The sequence below is a fragment of the Podarcis liolepis genome, assembly GCF_965112155.1.
Source record: "Podarcis liolepis genome assembly, chromosome: 17".
NCBI classification, from domain to species: Eukaryota; Metazoa; Chordata; class Lepidosauria; order Squamata; family Lacertidae; genus Podarcis; species Podarcis liolepis.
The window spans coordinates 3,985,145-4,004,884 of NC_139571.1; the positions used below are offsets into that span (position 1 = coordinate 3,985,145).

Below are 19,740 nucleotides of genomic sequence, written 5' to 3' on the forward strand. Positions count from 1 at the left end.
AGGTGTGCCTGCCCTTATACAGACATTTTAAATTCCCTGCCCTGGAGCTCAAGACCACCCCTCCATACATCACAGAAGGGGTATAACCCAAGACCACCCGCCACAAACATCATACCTACATCACAGAAAAGGTGGTCTACAACAGAAATTTGAAAGTTGTTGTTTTTCCTGTCTGCCAGGTTATCTGATAATGCCTTATCTGATTGCCTTTCCTGGTAGTCTGGCCATTCCTTTGAGATGGTGATTACCCAATTCCTGAGACAATGGGAAGGTTCCCTCACCCCCTCCCTCCTTGCAGAGAAAACACTTGGTCAGTTTGGGAGTCAAAATGGTTTCAGGGCGGTCTTCCTGTGCTGCTCCAGACATGTGGTCCACATATCTATGTACGTGCTTGGTTGGTACATTTATGAACATTTATTATATATATGAGACCTTAAACTTTTTATTACAGGATTCTTTGGGGGAAGTCACATGTTTTAAATGCATGCTGTCTACACAGCCCAGGTGTCAGGGGAAAAAATGATTCTAGCTTAGCCTTCTCCCCACCTTGCTCGTTTTCTATGTGAGGGGTTTTGGTTTGCAAGGTCATGCAATCAAATGCTTACCTACCTGTGTCTGAAGTAGTACAACACAGAGGCAGGTCTACCCCCTCTGCGAGGCATCAGCATCTCTGAAGGGGAGGACTGGCAGCGCTGAGTCTCTTTTAATGTAGAGTTTGGCTCTTGCTCAGTTTTTGCTCAAAAATCAGATTGCCATGCACATTCAAAACTTGCATTCAGAATTTCCTCCCTTCAGTTCTGCACAGGAGCAGCTCCAGCTGCTGCTTAGTGGGCAGGTGGAGGGGTGGTCTGAATTTCCTGCAATTCAGTGGTGGGAAGATGACACCATACAACTGTCTTGGCCTCCTGGACTCCGAAAGCACCCAAAGCTAAACTACTGTGCTGGAAGCAGAGAATCTGCTCGAAGTAAACCACAGGCTTCAGCTTTGCTTTTGGAGTCAATTATAAATATTCCCTCCAATAATATACACAGAATTCTTTTTAAAAAACTTTGCTTTAAGCAGCAAGAATAGCACTTTTAGAAGAGTCACGTGACTCCCAAATTTGTCACATATATTTTGGCTCAATTTAGCCCCCTCTCCTGATGAAGTTATTTCTGGTTTGTGCAACAAGGTACTTGGCTTTCTGAGGTTTGCTGGGTCTTGAGTAGGGGGAGGGGAGAGGTGCGTCAGTTTTGCATTTAAAGGCAAACTTACAAAAATCACACTTTCCACAACAATGTGCAAATTGTTGACAGAGAGCCTTCTTTCCATAGTTGCTCTTATTTGAATTTTGAAATGTAGTTATCTAGTTAAGCAATGTGTACAAAAATGCAATTGCTAGTGTTCCTAAAAATGCATATATTTAATGAAAATAACAAAAAATGTGTGTGATGCTAGGGATAATTACAAACAATGTGTGCATTAGGAGAAATTCACATTAAAATGCAGATTTTTTTTAAAGGGCTTAACAAAAAATAATTGCAAACTGATGTGGAAATGTGGAGAACTGAATTTAAGAATGGAAAAACGAGAAACCAACGTTGAGATTTGCCTATTCCTAGTCCTAAAGCAAGGGACTCGTTGGTCAGTGGCTTAATCCGAGGCTGCAGTCCTAAATCCCTTGCTAGTCGGCTCCATGGGCATAGCCGGGGGGGTGCAGCTGTCCCCCCTAAATCAAGTAAATAAAAATACTTAACTGACCAATTGCATCATAGTTAACTCGGTTTTGCACCCCCACCAACATAAAATCTGCCCCCCCCCCCAAAAAATCCTGGCTACGCCCATGGTCAGCTCCATTGAAAACAGTGGGGCTTACTTCCATGTAAACATGCATAAGATTGGGCTGTGAATCATTCTTCTGCTCCTCTCTGACATCTTCCCTCTTCTTCTGTACGTAGGAGGAAGCTGCTGGAGTGTTAGGTAGGATTACTCACTGCTGCTAATTTGCAGGCATTCTTCAGCCATTCCTCCAAATGGTCTGCTCCTTAACAGGTTGTTGTATTATAGAGCTGATGTAACATGAGTGCCAAACAAAGCAAACAGAGAAGTCTCCACTTCATATCTCACCTGGGCCATGAACTTCCTGGATCAGCTTAGCCAAGCTGCTTTCCTTGTCTTAGCTTGTCCCTCATCTGTAACATGGAAGATGGCAACTCTGACCTTTCTTTCAGAGCTCTTGTAAAGACTTCTTGCATAACGCATTGCAAAATGTGCTACACCAATGCAAAGTATAGTGTGACTGCCTCCTCCAAGCAGAAGTTGAAGGACAGAATACCTGGGTTCTATCCACCAGCACAATGTGGATAGACTTTCTTTCTAAGGATTAGCAACAGGCAGGTGCAGGGCCAAATCCACTCCCACCATTTACCAGTGAAGAGGCAGAACTGTGGGTCTAGCTGGCTGTGACAGTGGGTGTGGACACAGGACTCATCAACAGCAGCCAGCAGGGCACGAGGAGGGGAACAGGGTTGACCCGCTCTCTGCTGTACCCTCAAAGTGACTGTCCAGCCCAGTAGAAGTAGTCCCTGACATGGGAAGCAGTAGCAGAAAGACGGGGGCTTCTAGCCTAACAATAATTCACCAGGAGCACAAACTGGGAAGTGGGAGAGACAGCGTTCAGTTCGAATGTGTGGAAGAGAACTGTTCTCATTATTTGGTAGAAACAAGTCAGGGAAATAATATGTGAAGCAGTGCCACCGATTCTGTGGCAGGGCAACATTCTAGGTAGGCGTCTCTGCTTGTTATAACCTGTGGATGGGGGAGAAGAGGCCCGGCTTCACACAGAAAGGACGACCATTCCCATACGGTGTTACAGTTTTCATTTATTGACACGTGTGGGGAGGGGAAGCATGACGGAAACAACCCCCCACCAGTCCCCACAAGAACCACAAGAACAATCTCCAGCTCTGAGCAACACGGCAAAGCAAATGTTCAGTCTGACAGGAATACAAGGGCAGGTGGTAGAGGGTGTGGAATAGAGGAGGAGGGTAACTGACCTTGCTGACCCCCCTGCTTTCCCCACCAATATCTTTTGGGGAACATTAGGGGATAGCCCATCCCCCCGCCGTGTGGGGCATCCCTGAGCTGCACCCAAAGAAGCAACTTTATTTCGGACAGGGTGCTGCAACTGTCCTAGGGAGCCCAGTTCTTCCCTGGGGAGAGGGGCAAGTAGGGACGGATCTGTGAACATAAAGCAGAGCACCTGATGAATCCAGGAGGCCTTGGCTGCTCCTGGCTGGTCCCAGCTGACTCTCTCTTTCCCTAGAATCTACCAACACCTTGTCTAACTGGCCCAACTGAAAAACAAAACACTAATCAGCAAGAGGTAAAGACAGACGTAGCATTCTCAGAGCAGGCTCTCGCCCCACAGGACAGCGCCAGCTAAGCAACTCATGCTGCAGACGTGCCAACAAGTCAAATGCTGGATTGGCCAGTGGCTTCCTACTGCAAGGCAATGTGTCAGGCCCACATCCTTGCCCCATGCCTTGTACATGAAGCAGACCTGTCTGCCTCTTATGGTTTTGTTACTTGTGGCAGCACTGCCCATGTGCTGAGGCTTAGATGTGTCCTTCCTTCATCTTAAAAAAAGGAAACACAACCTCAACGTTTGTTTGTTTGTTTTTAAATGGCTACAAAACTGCTTCGGAATGTGGAGGTGTAAGTTGGAGATATTCTGGGTACTTGCAAATTGGTGCTCATCACAGCTGACTTCTCCCTGGTTTAAACTGAACCATGCTAAGAAAAACCCTACAGAATCCCCACCCCCCCACCCCAAAATGTGCACCCTGTGACAGAAAAGTTTAAGTTAGTTTGGAGACAGTGAGGCTGCTACAAACCACCAGCATCCGTCTTTAAAATGTTACATCTGTCTTCACCGCCTGGAGCCCAACTCCAGAGGTCCCCCGAATGTCTATCAAATGGCACCTCCCTGTCTCAGAATTCCTGGCAGCTGCTTTTTTATGATTTCCCATTCCACTATTCCCACACAGCTACTGTGGGGTCCTTCTTCTCCACCGGATCTTCTCTGCTCGGCAGCTACCATGTTGTTACTCTCATGGGGAGGAGAAAGAGTCTCAAATCCATCTTGGAATCCCCCCAAGGGGTTATGGGGAAGGGTGTCTTTTTCAGCCCCTCCACCAACACAGCACTCTCTCCCCCGCCCAAAGCCATCCAGGGCTCTCGCTGGGCTCTACAGCCAACATGGAAGAAGGTGTGGTGAGTAACACAGCAGGGTTGTGAGGGCTTCACCAGCCTTAAGGGGGAGGCGGGCTTTGGTCCCAGGCAGCAGGGCAACTTCAGACCCTGCTAAAAGCAGGCTGGACAGTGGCTGACTTGACGTGACTCCTGGGCCCCTCAGGGCAGAGATGTCCCCAGAAGGGGGAGCAGGAAATGAAAGGGCACGCCCACCTCTTGGGTGAGGGTACTGGCGCAGCGTCATGGCTGTGAAGCCGCATGCAGGAGGGTAGCTCATGCAAAGGGCAGCGGCCCAGGCTCTCCAGGCACCTGCGGGTGGCAAGAAATGGGTTAAAGACAGGCCATTTCTGTGATGATAAGTCCCCGCCCTTGCAGGACTCCCAGGACAAAGCAGCCCCATCTTCTGGAGCCCCGGTCCTGGATAAGACCTTCTTGCACCCACTGAGACTTCCCCTCCTTCCCATTGCTATTTGCCCTGCAGCCTGTTTCTGTATGCTGCCCATGCCTTAGTCCCAGCTACTAGGTTTCCTTGTGCACTGTGCTTGCAATAATGAAACATGGCAGCCAGGACTAGGCTGGGTTGCTAGCAGTCCCTAGGAGCAGTCACTCTCTGAGAGCAGCCCGTAGAGTGAACCAAATCGCGCTCTCTCGCTCACTCTGTGTGCACAATTCAGCTGGGTTAGCCGTGCCCTAGTGGATCCCTCCTGCGCATCACTGCCACGGCCATTCCCCCACCTCGCTCCCCCCTCCCGGGCTCTAATCATGCCACAAAACCAATGAGCAGGAATCAGAAAAACCTACCTATGGGGGCAACGTACCCCTTACAGTGGTTCTCAACCTTGGGTCCCCAGATGTTTCTGGCCTACAACTCCCATGATCCCTAGCTCTCAGGACCAGTGGCCAGGGATGATGGGAGATGTAGGCCAAAAACATATGGGGACCCAAGGTTGAGAAAGGCTGGAGTTTTTCACAGAAGTGTAAAGTTGGAAGGGACCACGAGGGTCATCTAGTCCAACCCCCCTGCAAGGCAGGAATTGCAGCTAAAGAAGCCCTGACAGTTGGCCATCACCTTAAAAACCTCCGAGGAAGGAGAGTCCACCCCCTTCTGCATGATGCCCTTCAATTCATCTCCCCTGACGCTCCGTTGCAAAACGCAGGCCAAGCGGGCAGAGAGTATGGCTCTCGGGCTTAGTCCCTGCCTACAACTGCATAGCTTCTGATTACATTCCTGCCCCGCTGCTTTTAAAATAACACTGACAAGCAGAAATAAAAGAAAAGGCCTCGCTTGCTTAGCTTCCATGCTAAGAGAAGCCACCTTTGCTTAATTTCTGCATATCCAGCGAATGGTAAGGAGTACGAGGCAGTGAGCAGAAAGAAGTGAGAGATCTGCCCCCCCCCAGCCCCCAGCAGCCCCCGGCTGGCAAAATGCTCTTCTATCACACGCACCTCTCTGGTCACCATTTCCCATGATGCGCTCCAGAAGTGGCCTCTCCAATTTCCTCGCCCTCCGCACCAGGTCCATGCTTGGTGATGTGGCGCAAGAAGGATGTGGCATTGAATGCTCGCTGTAAGAATGGAAGTGTGGAAAAGGTTGCCAGCTTAACAGAAAACTGCCCGGCCTGAAGCAGCAGCTTGGTCTGCAGAAATTAGCAGGGGGAACTCTTCTGCAGTGGTGGGAAACTTGGTAGTGGGGAAGTGGAAAGCCCTCCCATCAGATGCCAAGGAGATAGATAACTATACAGCTTTTAGAAGACATCTGAAGGCAGCCCTGTATAGGGAAGTTTTTAATGTTTGAAGTTTTATTCTGTTATAATAAATATTATTATTATTATTATTATTGCAGGTCATGCTCTTAATGAGGCCCACAAGTTCATTCTGGCCATGTCACAAAAACCCCATCCTACACCTGTTATCAGGTGTGGAGCAGAGGTTTGCAGAGACCCTAGAACCACTTCCTTTAAATTAAGCAATGCAGAAAGAGTGCAAACCCTTCTCCACCTTGGGTTAAAGTTAAACATTCCTCTTTACCTTCCATTGACTGCGAGCAAAGTTTTTCTGGATCTGCTCACACACAGAGCCATGAATATCTTTCTCCAAAGCCGTGTCCCCAGAGATCCTGAAATATATAACAGGCAGAGTAATTATCTTTCATTAAATTATTTTGCCTTGTTGTCATCACTGGTCTGGGACTGGTCTAGCTCAACTGATGCACAGCTCACTTTCTGGCCACTTCATATTTGCATGTGTGGAAATCTTGGTGCCCTGGTGTCTATGGTTTAACGTGGTACTGTACACGTATAAACTGTGAAAGAGATGGAGCAGAGCAGAAAAGTAGGATTATCATGAGGCTTTGGTGTGCAGTCTTGCTACCTATTTTATTCCAGACAGAACAATTTTCAGAGACCACTTAAAGTACTGAATTAAAGTACTCAGTACTAGGCCTACAGGTGGGTCTAAGCTCCAATAGAATACAGAAGGTTGTGGAATCAAAGCAATACACATATAACTACAAAACAGGGGCACCATTTGGGGCCAGGGCTGAGGCCCCCCAAAATTTTCAAGGCCCCAGTAAGCCTCCCTATGGCTGCAACAGGCGCTGGTGAGCCCCCTCTGCCACGTGATGTCATACATGCGCCCTGCCTCCAAAAGTTGGGCGGAACCCGGCGGAAGTGTGATCTATTGTTTTCCTTCCTGTTACAATCAAATTGATCTAGTGGAGCCTCACCACTGTCTTGAAGAAAAGCAAAGCTTGGTAAGGAACATTCTGAGTGGACGAGGAAGTGCTTAACCTTCTTCCCGCTGCTCTTCACTTCATATTCCCTTACCAGCTGGCCCCTCCCCAGCCCAAAATGCATTTTTAGTCCATTGGCAGAAAAGCCACGAGAACGGAGAATTTAGGAGAAGAAAGAGCAAGGATGGAAAGGTTAGAGTGCCCCCCTCCTCACTGCTGCTCTCCACACCATCTTTCCCTTTGCCAAAGGGGTGTGAGTGGGTGTTACACACACACACACACACACACACACACACACACACACACTAAAGGGCCATTGCTGATAATATGGGAACACCAAAAATGGGGGCAGCTTGGCTCATGAAACAAAACACTGTATTGTTCTAATGCAGGTATTATGTATGTATCTTTGTCATACAGTAGTACCTCAGGTTAAGTACTTAATTCGTTCCGGAGGTCCGTTCTTAACCTGAAACTGTTCTTAACTTGAAGCACCACTTTAGCTAATGGGGCCTCCTGCTGCTGCCACGCCGCTGGAGCACAACTTCTGTTCTCATCCTGAAGCAAAGTTCTTAACCTGAAGCACTATTTCTGGGTTAGCAGAGTCTGTAACCTGAAGCGTATGTAACCTGAAGCGTATGTAACCCGAGGTACCACTGTATCTCCCAAACTCTTCTTCACCACGCAACAGAAATGCCAGCAGTGGGGGAAATTATTTCCTTCCCCTTCCCACCAAGACCTTTGCAGACCCGCGCCCCCCCCCGGTGGGACTTACCAGGGGTGCTGCAGGGCCTGCTCACAGGTGAATCGCTTCTCCGTGTCCCGTTCTAGAAGGTGTCGGATAAAATCTTTGGCTGTGTGGAAACAAAGGGGCAAGCCTCACGATTTAATCAAAAGGTGGTTGCCTGATGTGTCGCCCTGGCAACCCAAGGGGCACGTGCCCTTGGCATGGCTGCACTCGCTTTCTGGGTTGCTGAACCACCATTTTGTCGGTTAATGTGGTAGACTGAGGAAAAGTGCAGGGAGCAATAGTGATGCTGTTCCCTGTTGTTGTTGGCAATGGACAACAATTGCCAGTTGTCTGAAAAGCTTACTGTTAAGATGGAGCCCTAGCTCTCAGTGACATAGTAGCTATGCATCTACATTTTTACCACCTCAGACAGTTATTGTAATACTCTTCCATATAAACCTCTCACTCCACACAGAAATCCACCACTTAAGGAAGAAAGATTCCACCCACGTCTTTTTCTCCAACAAGTTATATTACTGTAATTGGGTGGTGTTTTTTCAGTGTTTCATTTGTTTACAATATTATTATTTTTATTTGTTCTAACCATATAATAAACTTCAATTTAGGCTTCTGGCCAACATTACCTCCGCTTTTGAAAACTTAATCAATTTCTTAAGCATTTTGATTATGAATTGTTTTTATTTACTATTTGGGGCACACAGTGAGGCAAATGTATACTGTTTCCTATCCAATGTCTCTCTAATCAACAAAATTCTTCCATTTGGGGTCTCCTAATAAGTTTCTAACAAAATAAATTCATTGAAGTAAAAATTATCACGCTCCCTAAACTGGATGCAGAGGAAGGCTGGCCAAAGAAAGATGGTTTTCACGGTCTACGATCTTGCCTGAAGTGGAAAGCTTCCTCTAAAAGAGTTATCCACTGAGACATTTCCTTTATGTAGATCACCACTCTATGGACACCTCCAGCTGCCCTTTTTATTGTGCATTCATGCTCACCGGCAGGTAGGGTCACAGTTAATCCCGCTTTCAAAACCACGTGCGGCTGCAAATGTTTGGGGTGCTCACACTGCTTCATTCACAGTCAGTCCATCCCCCGTGACCTTCTGCTGGGAGCAATTATTTCAAGCTCAGCTTAAAGTATTTTCATACTGCCCCACTCCCTTCTCACGCTTTTATTTTCCCTTCATAATCATTTCATTCCTGCCTTCAGTTTTCCATGTTTCTCAACAGTTCCATGTGGCATCTGGCAGCTGTCCACTGGTCCTGCCTAGCTGTCGCACCACGGCCGGGTCTGCCAGCTGCCACTGCCTTGCAATGAACCCAAAATCCACAGCAAGGCTTTGCTTTTTGGCTTGGCATGGAAACCCCTTCACCAATGCAATGCTATCTTCCTCCTCTTCATTTTCTTACTGCCCTCTTTGAAGCCTCCTGGGGGTTCCAAGTTTAATAGCACCAAGATTTATGCTGCTGCTTTTTGACTAGCTGCTGTGTTGTCATAATATATAAATAGTCTGGACTGAAACACCCACAGGACTCTTGCAGCTTCGAAGTAACAGCTCAGATCCATCTCCGTGGCGTCTCCAACGAGAGATCCTACAAGATGGCCCTCTGTCTGTCTTGTATCTAATTTCCCATAAAGACTGAAGTTAAAACATGAGGGACTGATTTATTTTGGTAAACCTCACAACAATATAAGATTGTTGTGTTATTAACATCTGGTTATTAAAACATCTGGTTTCGGGCAATACCTCCCTGGACTGAGCAGGTTGGCTCTGTTGTGTTTCTATGTAAGTTATGATAATTATTTCTCAGTTTTCACAAAGGAGTGTTTGTCCTCTTTTTGGAGGATGTGTTTTCTCTCTCTTTTTGCTTACGTATTAGTAACGACTCTATAGGTGGCCCTCCCTGTGCCCCCCCGGCCCTCCTCCCGCTTCCGCTCACCTGATTCAGAGATATCATCCCAGTATGGAGAATCAAACTCATACTCGGCTTTCAGGATCTGGTTGAAAAGCTCAGAGTCGTTCTCATCATAGAAAGGGGGGTAACCGCAGAGCCTGCAGGGAGCAGCAAAAGGCACTGGATCAAAGGCCTGCAAAAGAGGTCGCTACCCGAGGTAACATGCAAGAGGTAGTCCAGGGGAGAAGGCAGAGAAAGATACGCACAAGATGTAGGAGATGACGCCAAGCGCCCAGGAGTCCACAGCTTTTCCGTACGGTTTCTGCTCCAAGATCTCAGGGGCTGTAGAGCACACAATGGGCAAGAGTGAGGGGAGGGCATGGTGCTTTGATGTGTGCCCCATCTTCAATTCCACCTCTTTTAGCAGGGGGGCACAACCTGCAGCCCTCCAGATGTTTCTGGACTACAACTGCCATCAGCCCCAGCCAGCATAGACAGTCATCAGGGATGATGGGAGGTGTAGTCCAACAACATCTGGAGGGCTGCAGGTTGTGCATCCCTGCCTGACAGTGTAGCAGCACACACGTGGCCCACCCTCCCACAAAATGTTTCTTGAAAGGTGCTGTTGTTCTTGCTACAGGGAACCAGGCAGAGGGCCTTCTCAGTAGTGGCGCCCGCCCTGTGGAACGCCCTCCCATCAGATGTCAAAGAGATAAACAACTACCTGACATTTAGAAAACATTTGAAGGCAGCCCTGTTCAGGGAGGTTTTTCGTGTGTGATACTCTGATGTATTTTTAATCTTTGTTGGAAGCCGCCTAGAGTGGCTGGGGAAACCCAGCCAGATGGGCAGGGTACAAATCATAAATTATTATTATTATTATTATTATTATTATTATTATTATTATTATTATTATTATTATTATTATTACAGTCCCTGCTTCCTCTAACTTAGTAGAACCCTCCCATTTGTGACTACGCTCCCTCTTTTGTACAAATAACGTTACCCCTGAGTGCATATGGAATTATTTTCTCTGAGCAAACACAACCTGACCGCCACACAGTTAGTATTAAGGGGCGGAGCTTCCTTCCGTGACAGACAGCAGGGCTCTCCCTGCCACCCCGCCCAGATCTGAGCCCAGGCACCTCTCCGGAAATTCAGAGCAGCCTTTCACCCTGTCGGCAATATCCAAGAACATTGCCTGCCTGCTGCCAAGTGTCATACTGGGCCTCTGTTGTCGACTGTACCTGTTCACAATGCACCCCTGTGTGCTCATGTAGCACTGCGACCCTGCACAATTAAGGGCGAGCGGCCTTAGCTAGGTCACCCCCAACCCACCCACTTCTGAATCACTCCAGTTGGGAGAATCTGAGGGATTACAAAACAGGGTTGTGTGTGTGCTGACATTCTGTAGGGGCACAGAAACGCCTCCAAATTTGCCACCTGGAAACCTCAGCTTTTGTCTGGTAATTAATTAAAAGGCAGCAGCATGCATACTTATGAAAAACATGCATGGAAGTGCAAAGATTCAAAAGCCATGGGTGTAAGATCGCCTGGGGGCAGTGGCGTAGCACTGTGCCAGCGCCTAGGGCGGGTGTGTGCGCACGCATGGCAGGCAAGTGTGGGACTGGGGTGCAGAGGGTGAAGGGCATCCTCAATGCACCTTGGCCCCTCTGGGCAGGCACTCGTGTGCCAGGCAGGGACGGGGCACGGGGGGCATGACAGGGATCTCTGCGAAGGGGGAGCCTTGTTCATGTCCCCACCCGATTGTGTGGCTGGGGCAACAGCACCCCTGGCACCCCACACACCACCCACTGGCTGGGGGTCATGGCTACAGCCTCCGTGCCCTGAAATTGTTGCTTGCAATATCCTCAGTGAATAGGAGCAACAGAAAAAAGGTTACATAATTTTATATAGATTGTAGAATTCAGGTTATCATGGCTTTTTTTTCCTTTTTAGCATAGAGAATTCTTCACCTCAAGATTATGTCTATACACATGGGCAGTATTTTTGGAAGCTCTGCCAATGGAACAGTGTTTTGCTTATGTATACTTTGTTACCTCAATCCCTCCACAAACCCCACAACATCCATACTTCAGGCATCCATCTGTATATTATCTGCCCTAGAAAGAGCAGCCAACCAGGCCATTTTTGCAGTTTGCCATAATTACATGAAGAAAGGCTAAAAGCAGATGAATTTCCCCTTTTAGTTGAAGAGGCACCCTCCATCTCACTGCTCCCACTCAGCTTACAATGCTCACCTCCCCCCATGCCACACTCACCCACGTAGCCAGGGGTACCACAAGCTGTGGACATGATCCCATCAGCTTCAATCTTGGACAGCCCAAAGTCTGTAATCATAATCTTGGCATCTTCAAACGGAGTAGCATAGAGAAGGTTTTCAGGCTGTTTGGGGTGTAGCACAAAATTGGGTTACCTGTATATTAGTTCCATTTCTCCTTTCCCTTAAGCAACCCAACTGATGGACTGGCAGACACACCTTCCTTTCAAAGGAGCCCAGGGCGACAAACAAAATAGTAAAACATGGCTGACTGTCCATCCCTCTGGCCTACTTTGGCCTGAGCCCGTTCCCCCCAAACCATGGCCAGCGGCTGGCTGAACACCAGGCATAACAACAGGTGAGGGTCAACTGGAGACATGGCTCCCAGTGCACAACTGGGAGCCTTAAAGTGCACTTCCAATTGTACATTGGCTAGAGAGGCTTCTTGTGACCACCAGTCATCTGGTGAGAGCAAACCAACTGGGATCAGTTTCACTACAAACTTCCCTAGCCAGCCCAAACCCAGCAAAAAACCATAGCTTGAAGTCAGTGCCCATCATCAGCTGACAGGCACTTCCTTCAAGCTCAGTGGGCTGCACTGCACTATTGAATCCCCCATGAACTCTGTAGCCAGCCAGTCCCTGAAGGGGCTCTTTGCCAGCTCCTCCTGAAAGAGCATCTCCACCCCCATTGTTCTGCCCAGACGTTGAGGTCCACAGCCGAGGGCCTTCTGGCAGTTCCCTCACTGCGAGATGCAAAGCTACAGGGAACCAGACAGAGAGCCTTCTCGGTAGTGGCGCCCGCCCTGTGGAACAACTCCCGGACATTTAGAAGACTTCTGAAGGCAGCCCTGTTTAGGGAAGTTTTTATTTTTATTTTTTATATATATAATATTTATTCAAAGTTTAAGGTTTCAAAAAGAGAAAAGAACAATACAAAATGTAAAAAAGAATACAACAGTAACAGAAAAAAAGAAAAAGAAGGTATAAAAATACATTCAATTTAAAAAAAATTAAATAAAAAAAGAACAGATTAAACCTTTACATAGCTTTCTTCCTTTACTTATTTCCTTGACCTCCTCACACCTCCCAATTTTGTATTCTAATTCAGATCGTTTTTTCAGCATATCCTTCCAACCTTATTTTCATTTAAGTAATTTAGTCTAAAATAATATAGTTTAACGTCCTCTCTTTCATCACTTTCATCAACTCATTTTTACTTAATCCTTTATCTCATATCTACCAAAACTACCTAATTTTCTTTTTCCAACACCTTTCTAACAGTCCTTAATTTTACAATATTTTTGAAGATATACTTTACATTTTTTCCAATCTTCTTCCACCGACTCTTCTCCTTGGTCCCATGTTTAGGGAAGTTTTTAATGTGTGATATTTTAATGTATTTTTAATCTTTGTTGAAAGCCGCCCAGAGTGACTGGGGAAACCCAGCCAGATGGGTGGGGTACAAATTATTATTATTATTATTATTATTATTATTATTATTATTATTATTATTATCTGCAAGCTTCTTTCTCCTGCTCCAGAGGGTAGGACGCAAACCAATGGATTCAAGTTACAGGAAAGGAGATTCCGGGAAGAACTTTCTGATGGCAAAAGTTATTTGACAGTAACAGAAGGTTGCGGGCTCTCCTTCCTTGGAGGTGTTTTAGCAGAGATTGGATGGCCATCTGTCATGGATACTTTAGTTGAGATTCCTGCATTGCAGGGGGCTGGACTAGATGACCCAGGGGGTCCCTTCCAACTCTACAATTCTATCTACAAATATTAGATTCCTCAAGCAAAAACATGAGGCAGTTGTACCAAGAGTTCAGCCAACGGGCTTCATGGGTGAGGAGGGATTTGAACCTCCCCTATCTAAGTCTGGTTTTTGCCACTAAACCCAACTAGCATGTGAACCAAGGACTGCCCCCACGCAACTTCTTTCTCCATCAGCTTGAGAAATAACAGAGGCTCCTCGCACCACCTGCTAACCCACTCTAACCCACTCAATGCACAACTTGCGCAGGCCTATCAAGCCAAGTGCAGTCCACCCAACTTCTCCAAAGAACCTCCCATTTTTGCACCCGCAGGTGCAGAAAATGGTGGGGAGGAATGTGACCTGGCCGGCGGGCCTATGTGGCTGATGTGATGCATTCGGCTTGGTGGCTCACAAGTTCTGAAGGCCCCCCAGGAGTGAAAATGAATTCCTATGGAAGTGTGAGCGGCGACTGTAGCCTTTCCTCCCTCCCTGCTTTATTCACTTATTAGTAGCACTTGAATTCCACCCAATAGCCATGCTCTCTGGGCTGCTTGCAAACAATAACACTTTAAAACACAGCAAAAGGACAGAAAACGAATCAGCAGCAGAGAATAAAACAACACAGAAAATACACAACGTCACTAGCTATACACAACAGGTTTAAAACTAAGTGGATTAAAAAATTCAGTTTCAAAGCCTGAGAAGATTAAAATGTCTTCGTCTGGCACCCAAGAGACCACATGCTCACCTGCCCCACACCTGACGTCATGTATAGCACCCCCACTCCTGCCCCAGACCATCCCAGGGCCCTCTGTGCTCTCACCTTGAGATCCCGATGAACAATGCCCAGATCGTGCAGGTAGTTCACTGCCTCCAGCACCTGCCGGATGAGCTGGCTGGCATCCTTTTCGGTGTAGTAGCCCCGCTCAATGATGCGGTCAAAGAGCTCTCCTCCTGTCACGCTGCAAACCAGAGACAGGTGGCTTACCTCCAGGCCCCATCTACATTTGAAGCAGGAGGCCTCCGTTCACAAAGCTGCAATTCCCTGAGTTTCTTGGGAAGAGGGATTGATTGTTAAACCATAGTGGGAATTATAGCTCTGTGTGGGAGATGGGGGCCTCCTAACAACACTTGGCACCCTTTACAAACTACCGTTCCCAGGATTCTTCGGGGGAAGCCATGACTGCTCAAAGTAGCAATGTGGCTTTAAATGTGCAGATGGTGCCCAAATATTAAACTGCAGGTCCAGTTAACTCCCGTACATGAAATGCAAGGATTGGGAGGAAGATAAGTGATCTTGTCTTTTATATAAGGCAACAGAATGTCTAGGGCCAGCCCAGATCCAGGTGTTCTATCATCTAACTCCCCCTACAAAAATTACCTTCTGCAATAGTTTCTTTTGCAGATTTTGCCTGCCCTTCCCCAATAACAAGAGTCAAGGCTGGTATATTCTGAGACACTTAAGCCAGCGGTGCCCAAACCTTTTTCAAAGAGGGCCAGATTTGATGAAGTGAACATGCATGAGGGTCGACCAATGTTGTTGAGCTTTTTTAAGGATTTTACCCCAAAGTTTTTAAGCTATTTTTTGCATTACTGCCACGGGGGCCAGATTAAATTGACTGGCGGGCCGGATTAGGCCCCCAAAACAGACTTTGGACATGCCTGGCTTAAGCGATCCTAATGGGCCGAGATCAGATCCTAGAATCATAGAGTTGGAAGAGACCACAAGGGCCATCGAGTCCAACCCCCTGCCAAGCAGGAAACACCATCAGAGCACTCCTGACATATGGTTGTCAAGCCTCTGCTTAAAGACCTCCAAAGAAGGAGACTCCACCACACTCCTTGGCAGCAAATTCCACTGTCGAACAGCTCTTACTGTCAGGAAGTTCTTCCTAATGTTTAGGTGGAATCTTCTTTCTTGTAGTTTGAATCCATTGCTCCGTGTCCGCTTCTCTGGAACAGCAACACAGATCCTCCAACACAGCACTTCCTCTCTCCCCTTGTCAGGTCTCTTCAAAGGCCGGCTCCTGCACTAAGCCCTGGCCGTAACCCCTTAGCTCTCATCTGCAGCAGTACTAAATACCTGTAGCTGCATGTGCTCCATCAGCCCTTGAACTACCTAACCCAGTGTCACACCTGCCACTCCCAGCCAATTCAGAAAGGACTAGCCATCTCCAAGACACTCTGGGGACACCCCCGACCCAGACCCAAATGAATAGCACAAGGGACCTCTACTCACAGCTGCATGGTCAGGTACAGGTGAGTGGGGCTCTCATAAATGTCCTCCAGAGCCACAATGTTCTCATGCTGAATCCTGTAGTGTCAGTGAGATTAAACAGAAACTAAGAGATGGAGGAGTGGGCATGAGTCAGAAAACCCTGGATTCTCCCCTGGCTGTGAGACAGGCTTGTGTCTAGAACATAATACAGTCAAGGGTCTACATGCCAGGCTTGAGAGTGCCGGGGTGAGTCCAGCTGGACTTGGACTGGGGAGACCCAAATTCAAATTAGGGTGGCTCAGATGCCAAAGAGGAAAGGGCTCCCCCTGAATCTTTAACATGGGTGTAGAAGAGGGAATTTCAACAGATTTAGCTTGCATGACAAGCTAGACCCTAATTCAAATCCCCACTCGGCCACAAAGTGAGTGAGGTGACCTTGGCCAGTCACTACCTCTCAGCCTAACCCACCTGGGATGGAATGGGGAAGGAACCTGAGCTCCTTGGAGGGAAGTTAAGAAAGAAATGCAATTTATAAAAAATATTGCGAGATGTTGAACCTGTGGTTAGTTGCTCAGAAACCAAGAGACCCAGTGCATAGGAAATGCTCGGGCGTGGGGGAGGTTAAAAGTCTAACGGAAAGCCACATTCTCTGACCCAAAAGTGGGATCCTAGATCCCCAATCCCAGATCTGTAGGGACTAGACTTCGCTCACTCAGGGAAAGGATCTCTGTACATGCTTTGAGGAACATAATAAAACTAATAATATCACCATTGTTTGAACAGAGTTGAACCCCAGCGATGAAAGCAGATTCTGAGGATGCATTTTGTATTCCAGAAGGAACATGAATATATCTAGGTATCTATCTCTACACACACATACACACAGTTACTTACTTTTTGAGAACAGCGATTTCATTCTCCACTGCTGCTTCCTTGCCCCGCAGAGCTTTCTTGGGAATACATTTGAGAGCTACAAGGCGTTGGGATCCATGCTCCTGTGCCAAGACCACCTCTGAAAAGGCCCCTCTGTCAGAAAAGGGCAACAGGAGGATCAGAGAGAGGCAGAATAAACCCACCTGTCTGCATACACACACACATGTGCACCTCCCTCAGTGCCACAGAGCTGTTTTCCCATGTGGCACACTTTACCCTAAAAAGGTGTTCCTCATAAAAACATAAAATCCAGAGTCTAAATTTACCTAACTGCACCACTGGCTATAATATTTTCAGTAAAGATGCAGGCAGCCATTATGGTCTGGCCGGGGATGGTGGGATAATCAAAACAGCTGCAGTAGCCCTTGACAACACAATCCTATAGGCATGTTTACCCAGAAGTGAGTTTCACTGAGTTGGCTCAGCGAGACTTATTCCCAGGAAAGTGGTTACAGGATTCCAGCCTAAAAGATGCAAAATAGCGAATCAGCTTTTAAATGTCACAGATTGTCTCTCTCACTTTCTCACAGGAAGCCCTTAACATTCGTTTGTTCCCAGTCCAAAAAAAAACCTCAGCTTGCATCGTAGTGGTGCTGGGAACAACAGCAAAAACAGTTAAGAATTTCACTAGTAAGTTAAATCAGATGTGGGTTCCTTTTAATAGGGCAAATGACCCAAGCGTTACCACAATGCACAAGGGGAACAACTTTTTGAGAGTTACTGCAAGTGCTCACAGCGGGATCCTGCTTCTTCATCACATGGGGAACAGATTTGCACAGCTCTGTTTACTGCTTGACGTTTCATGATCTGATGGTCCTTAGATAAATGTGTGAGCTGCCTCCAGCGAAAAGGTTTCTAAACTGACATCTAGCAACATGCCAGTTCCCTCGCAATCACTGGATGCTACAGAGAAAACAGTTGACGAGTATGCATGTGTGGACCCAGGCCTGCAGCTTCCCCTGCTCAGGCAGAATAAGTGTTTTTTTGTGGAGTGGTGGGCAGGGGGTGAGTTGAGTCATGTTCCAGATTACATGCCTCTCCTGAAATGGCACCTATTTCTACCCCATTCTATTCCACATTCTAACCACACTGAAAACCCCAAAAGTGGGGAGGGAGAGAGATTTGTACACTCAGTTAGGGAAGAGTTAACTTTGTGGCTGCTCTCACTCCCCCACTTCTGATTCCCTGGACTCTTGGTCTATTATTGTCCCATACACGTCAGACATGTGTGAGAGCCCCCCCCCCCAGTTCAGCCAATAGGATGACAGCATGCAAATGAAGTGCATCAGGCTGCGCCATTCCTGGGGTGTCTCTGCAGAAAGAGACGCCCTGCAGTGGGGAGCAGGTGCCCAACTGCTAGAGCAACAGAGGAGATGGGGCAGGACCAGGGGGCTAAGAGAAGGGCAGGTGGAGAGTGGCGGATTGAGGGAGGCATCATGTTGGGCTTGGAACTAGGAAGGTAAGGTGTGAGCTGCCAGCATAGCACACAGCCACCCCTATCACCTTCCCTGAACAGTGGTCCCATCAGGACAGGATTTTGGGGCAGCCCTGCAGGGCTCTGCTCAGCAGAATGACAGCAGGGTGCCCAAACACAGCAGAGCTGCCTTTAAAAATTCCAAAATAAGTGGTCTGCCTTACCCATCCTAATAGCTCCACCCTTAAGACCATGAGGTCTGAAATCTAAAATTACCTAAGGGCACCACAACCCATGGGAAAGGCTAATTTTGCTTATGTTGACAATGTTTAAAATGAGTACTGATTTGTCAACTGAAGTTAAGGAGAAGGGCTTTGAGGAATGGCAGAGCAAAACCAAAGTTTATCCCCATGAGAGAAGCCCTGTAGGTTCAGATCAGTTGGCCAGGGATTGAGCTGGGAGCAGAGGGAGAAAATGATGTTAAGGTGGGTGGGAGGAAGAGAGGACGTTACTTTGCCATCTGGGTCTGATGGGATTTGTGGTCCAAAAGTTCTGGAGGGCACCAGGTTAAGGAAGTCTGCTGTGGCAGCAGAGAAGGGGCAGCTCAGAACATGGGAAGCAAAAGGGGGTTTTCAAATCAAGGAATGATGAGTGCCAGGAAGCCTCAGTTCCCAATTGGGTGTCATTGGCGGGACCCACATGGCACAGAGTGCCCCGCACAGGTCTTCCATTAGCCGTTGTCGGTTCACTCACGTGCCCAGCTTCTCTTTGATGTCGTAGACGCTGGTGATGTCCTCGACCTTTTTCTTCCAGCCTTTCCCGAGCGGCATTGCGGACGGCTGCAGACGGGCAACGCAGGAATAGCTAGGCCCAGAGATGTCGGAAGGAACACACACACACAAAACAGATCACTGAAATGGGGTCAGCTCATTCCCACGGCTTCTTCGGCCGGAAACTTCAGAGATCATTCCTCTGTCATGAGATATAAAACATTTGTCGAATGTAGAGCCCAGTGCAAAGCCAGGTCAAGACACTTTGATGCCTGTGGCAGAAAATCCAAAAAGCTCCCCTGCTCTGCATACAGATGTATTAATTTGGCTATGATCCACTCAGAAGTTCTCTGTTCAAGCTTTTCTGAAATGAACGAGATGGGGGGTCTCCCAGGCGACATTGGGCACTTGGGATCCCTGGAAGAGAACCAGCTGCCTCCCACTCTGCCATCCTGAATGGTGCTCAAAATCCGCTGCTGGCCCTACTATTAGACAAAGCAAAGCAGCCATCTCAAGCAGCTGGTTTGGGGTATCATGAAAGGGCAACAAATTGTTATTTTTTTCTAATTAATTTAATTGATTCGTGTATTTCTACTGTCGAGGGAAGAAACAGGCACTTGTGAGATTTTCTCCCTCAGGTGCAAAAATAGTTTGCCTTGGGTCCAGGGGCGTAGGAAGGGGGGCAGGGGGGGTAGTATGCCCCGGGTGTCATCCCAGGGTGTGTGTGACAAAATCCCCCCTGGGCGGATCACCC

At 47.6% G+C, this 19,740-nt stretch overlaps 1 protein-coding gene across 1 annotated transcript; it reads right to left on the reverse strand.

Moving 5' to 3' along the window:
* Window positions 1–2,842: 2,842 nt before the first annotated feature.
* PNCK (pregnancy up-regulated nonubiquitous CaM kinase) lies at window positions 2,843–19,104 on the reverse strand. Its single transcript, XM_083482831.1, has 11 exons — window positions 18,970–19,104; window positions 16,764–16,895; window positions 15,891–15,965; window positions 14,475–14,613; window positions 11,895–12,018; window positions 9,879–9,954; window positions 9,658–9,770; window positions 7,741–7,819; window positions 6,263–6,350; window positions 5,681–5,799; window positions 2,843–4,543 (listed from the first exon to the last, which is right to left on the reverse strand). Exons 1-10 carry the CDS (start codon window positions 19,044–19,046, stop codon window positions 5,689–5,691), a joined length of 1,014 nt encoding a protein of 337 aa, XP_083338957.1. The 5' UTR covers window positions 19,047–19,104; the 3' UTR covers window positions 2,843–4,543; window positions 5,681–5,688.
* Window positions 19,105–19,740: the final 636 nt, after the last annotated feature.

Bases quoted from the DNA above. Each gene is read 5' to 3' on its own strand.
- PNCK (XM_083482831.1), bottom strand. From the start codon at position 19,046: ATGCCGCTCGGGAAAGGCTGGAAGAAAAAGGTCGAGGACATCACCAGC. The intron at 16,896-18,969 runs GTGAGTGAACCG...CTTTTCTGACAG, and splicing joins ATCAAAGAGAAGCTGGGCAC to AGGGGCCTTTTCAGAGGTGG. The intron at 7,820-9,657 runs GTGAGCGGAAGC...GTTTCCACACAG, and splicing joins GGATGATATCTCTGAATCAG to CCAAAGATTTTATCCGACAC.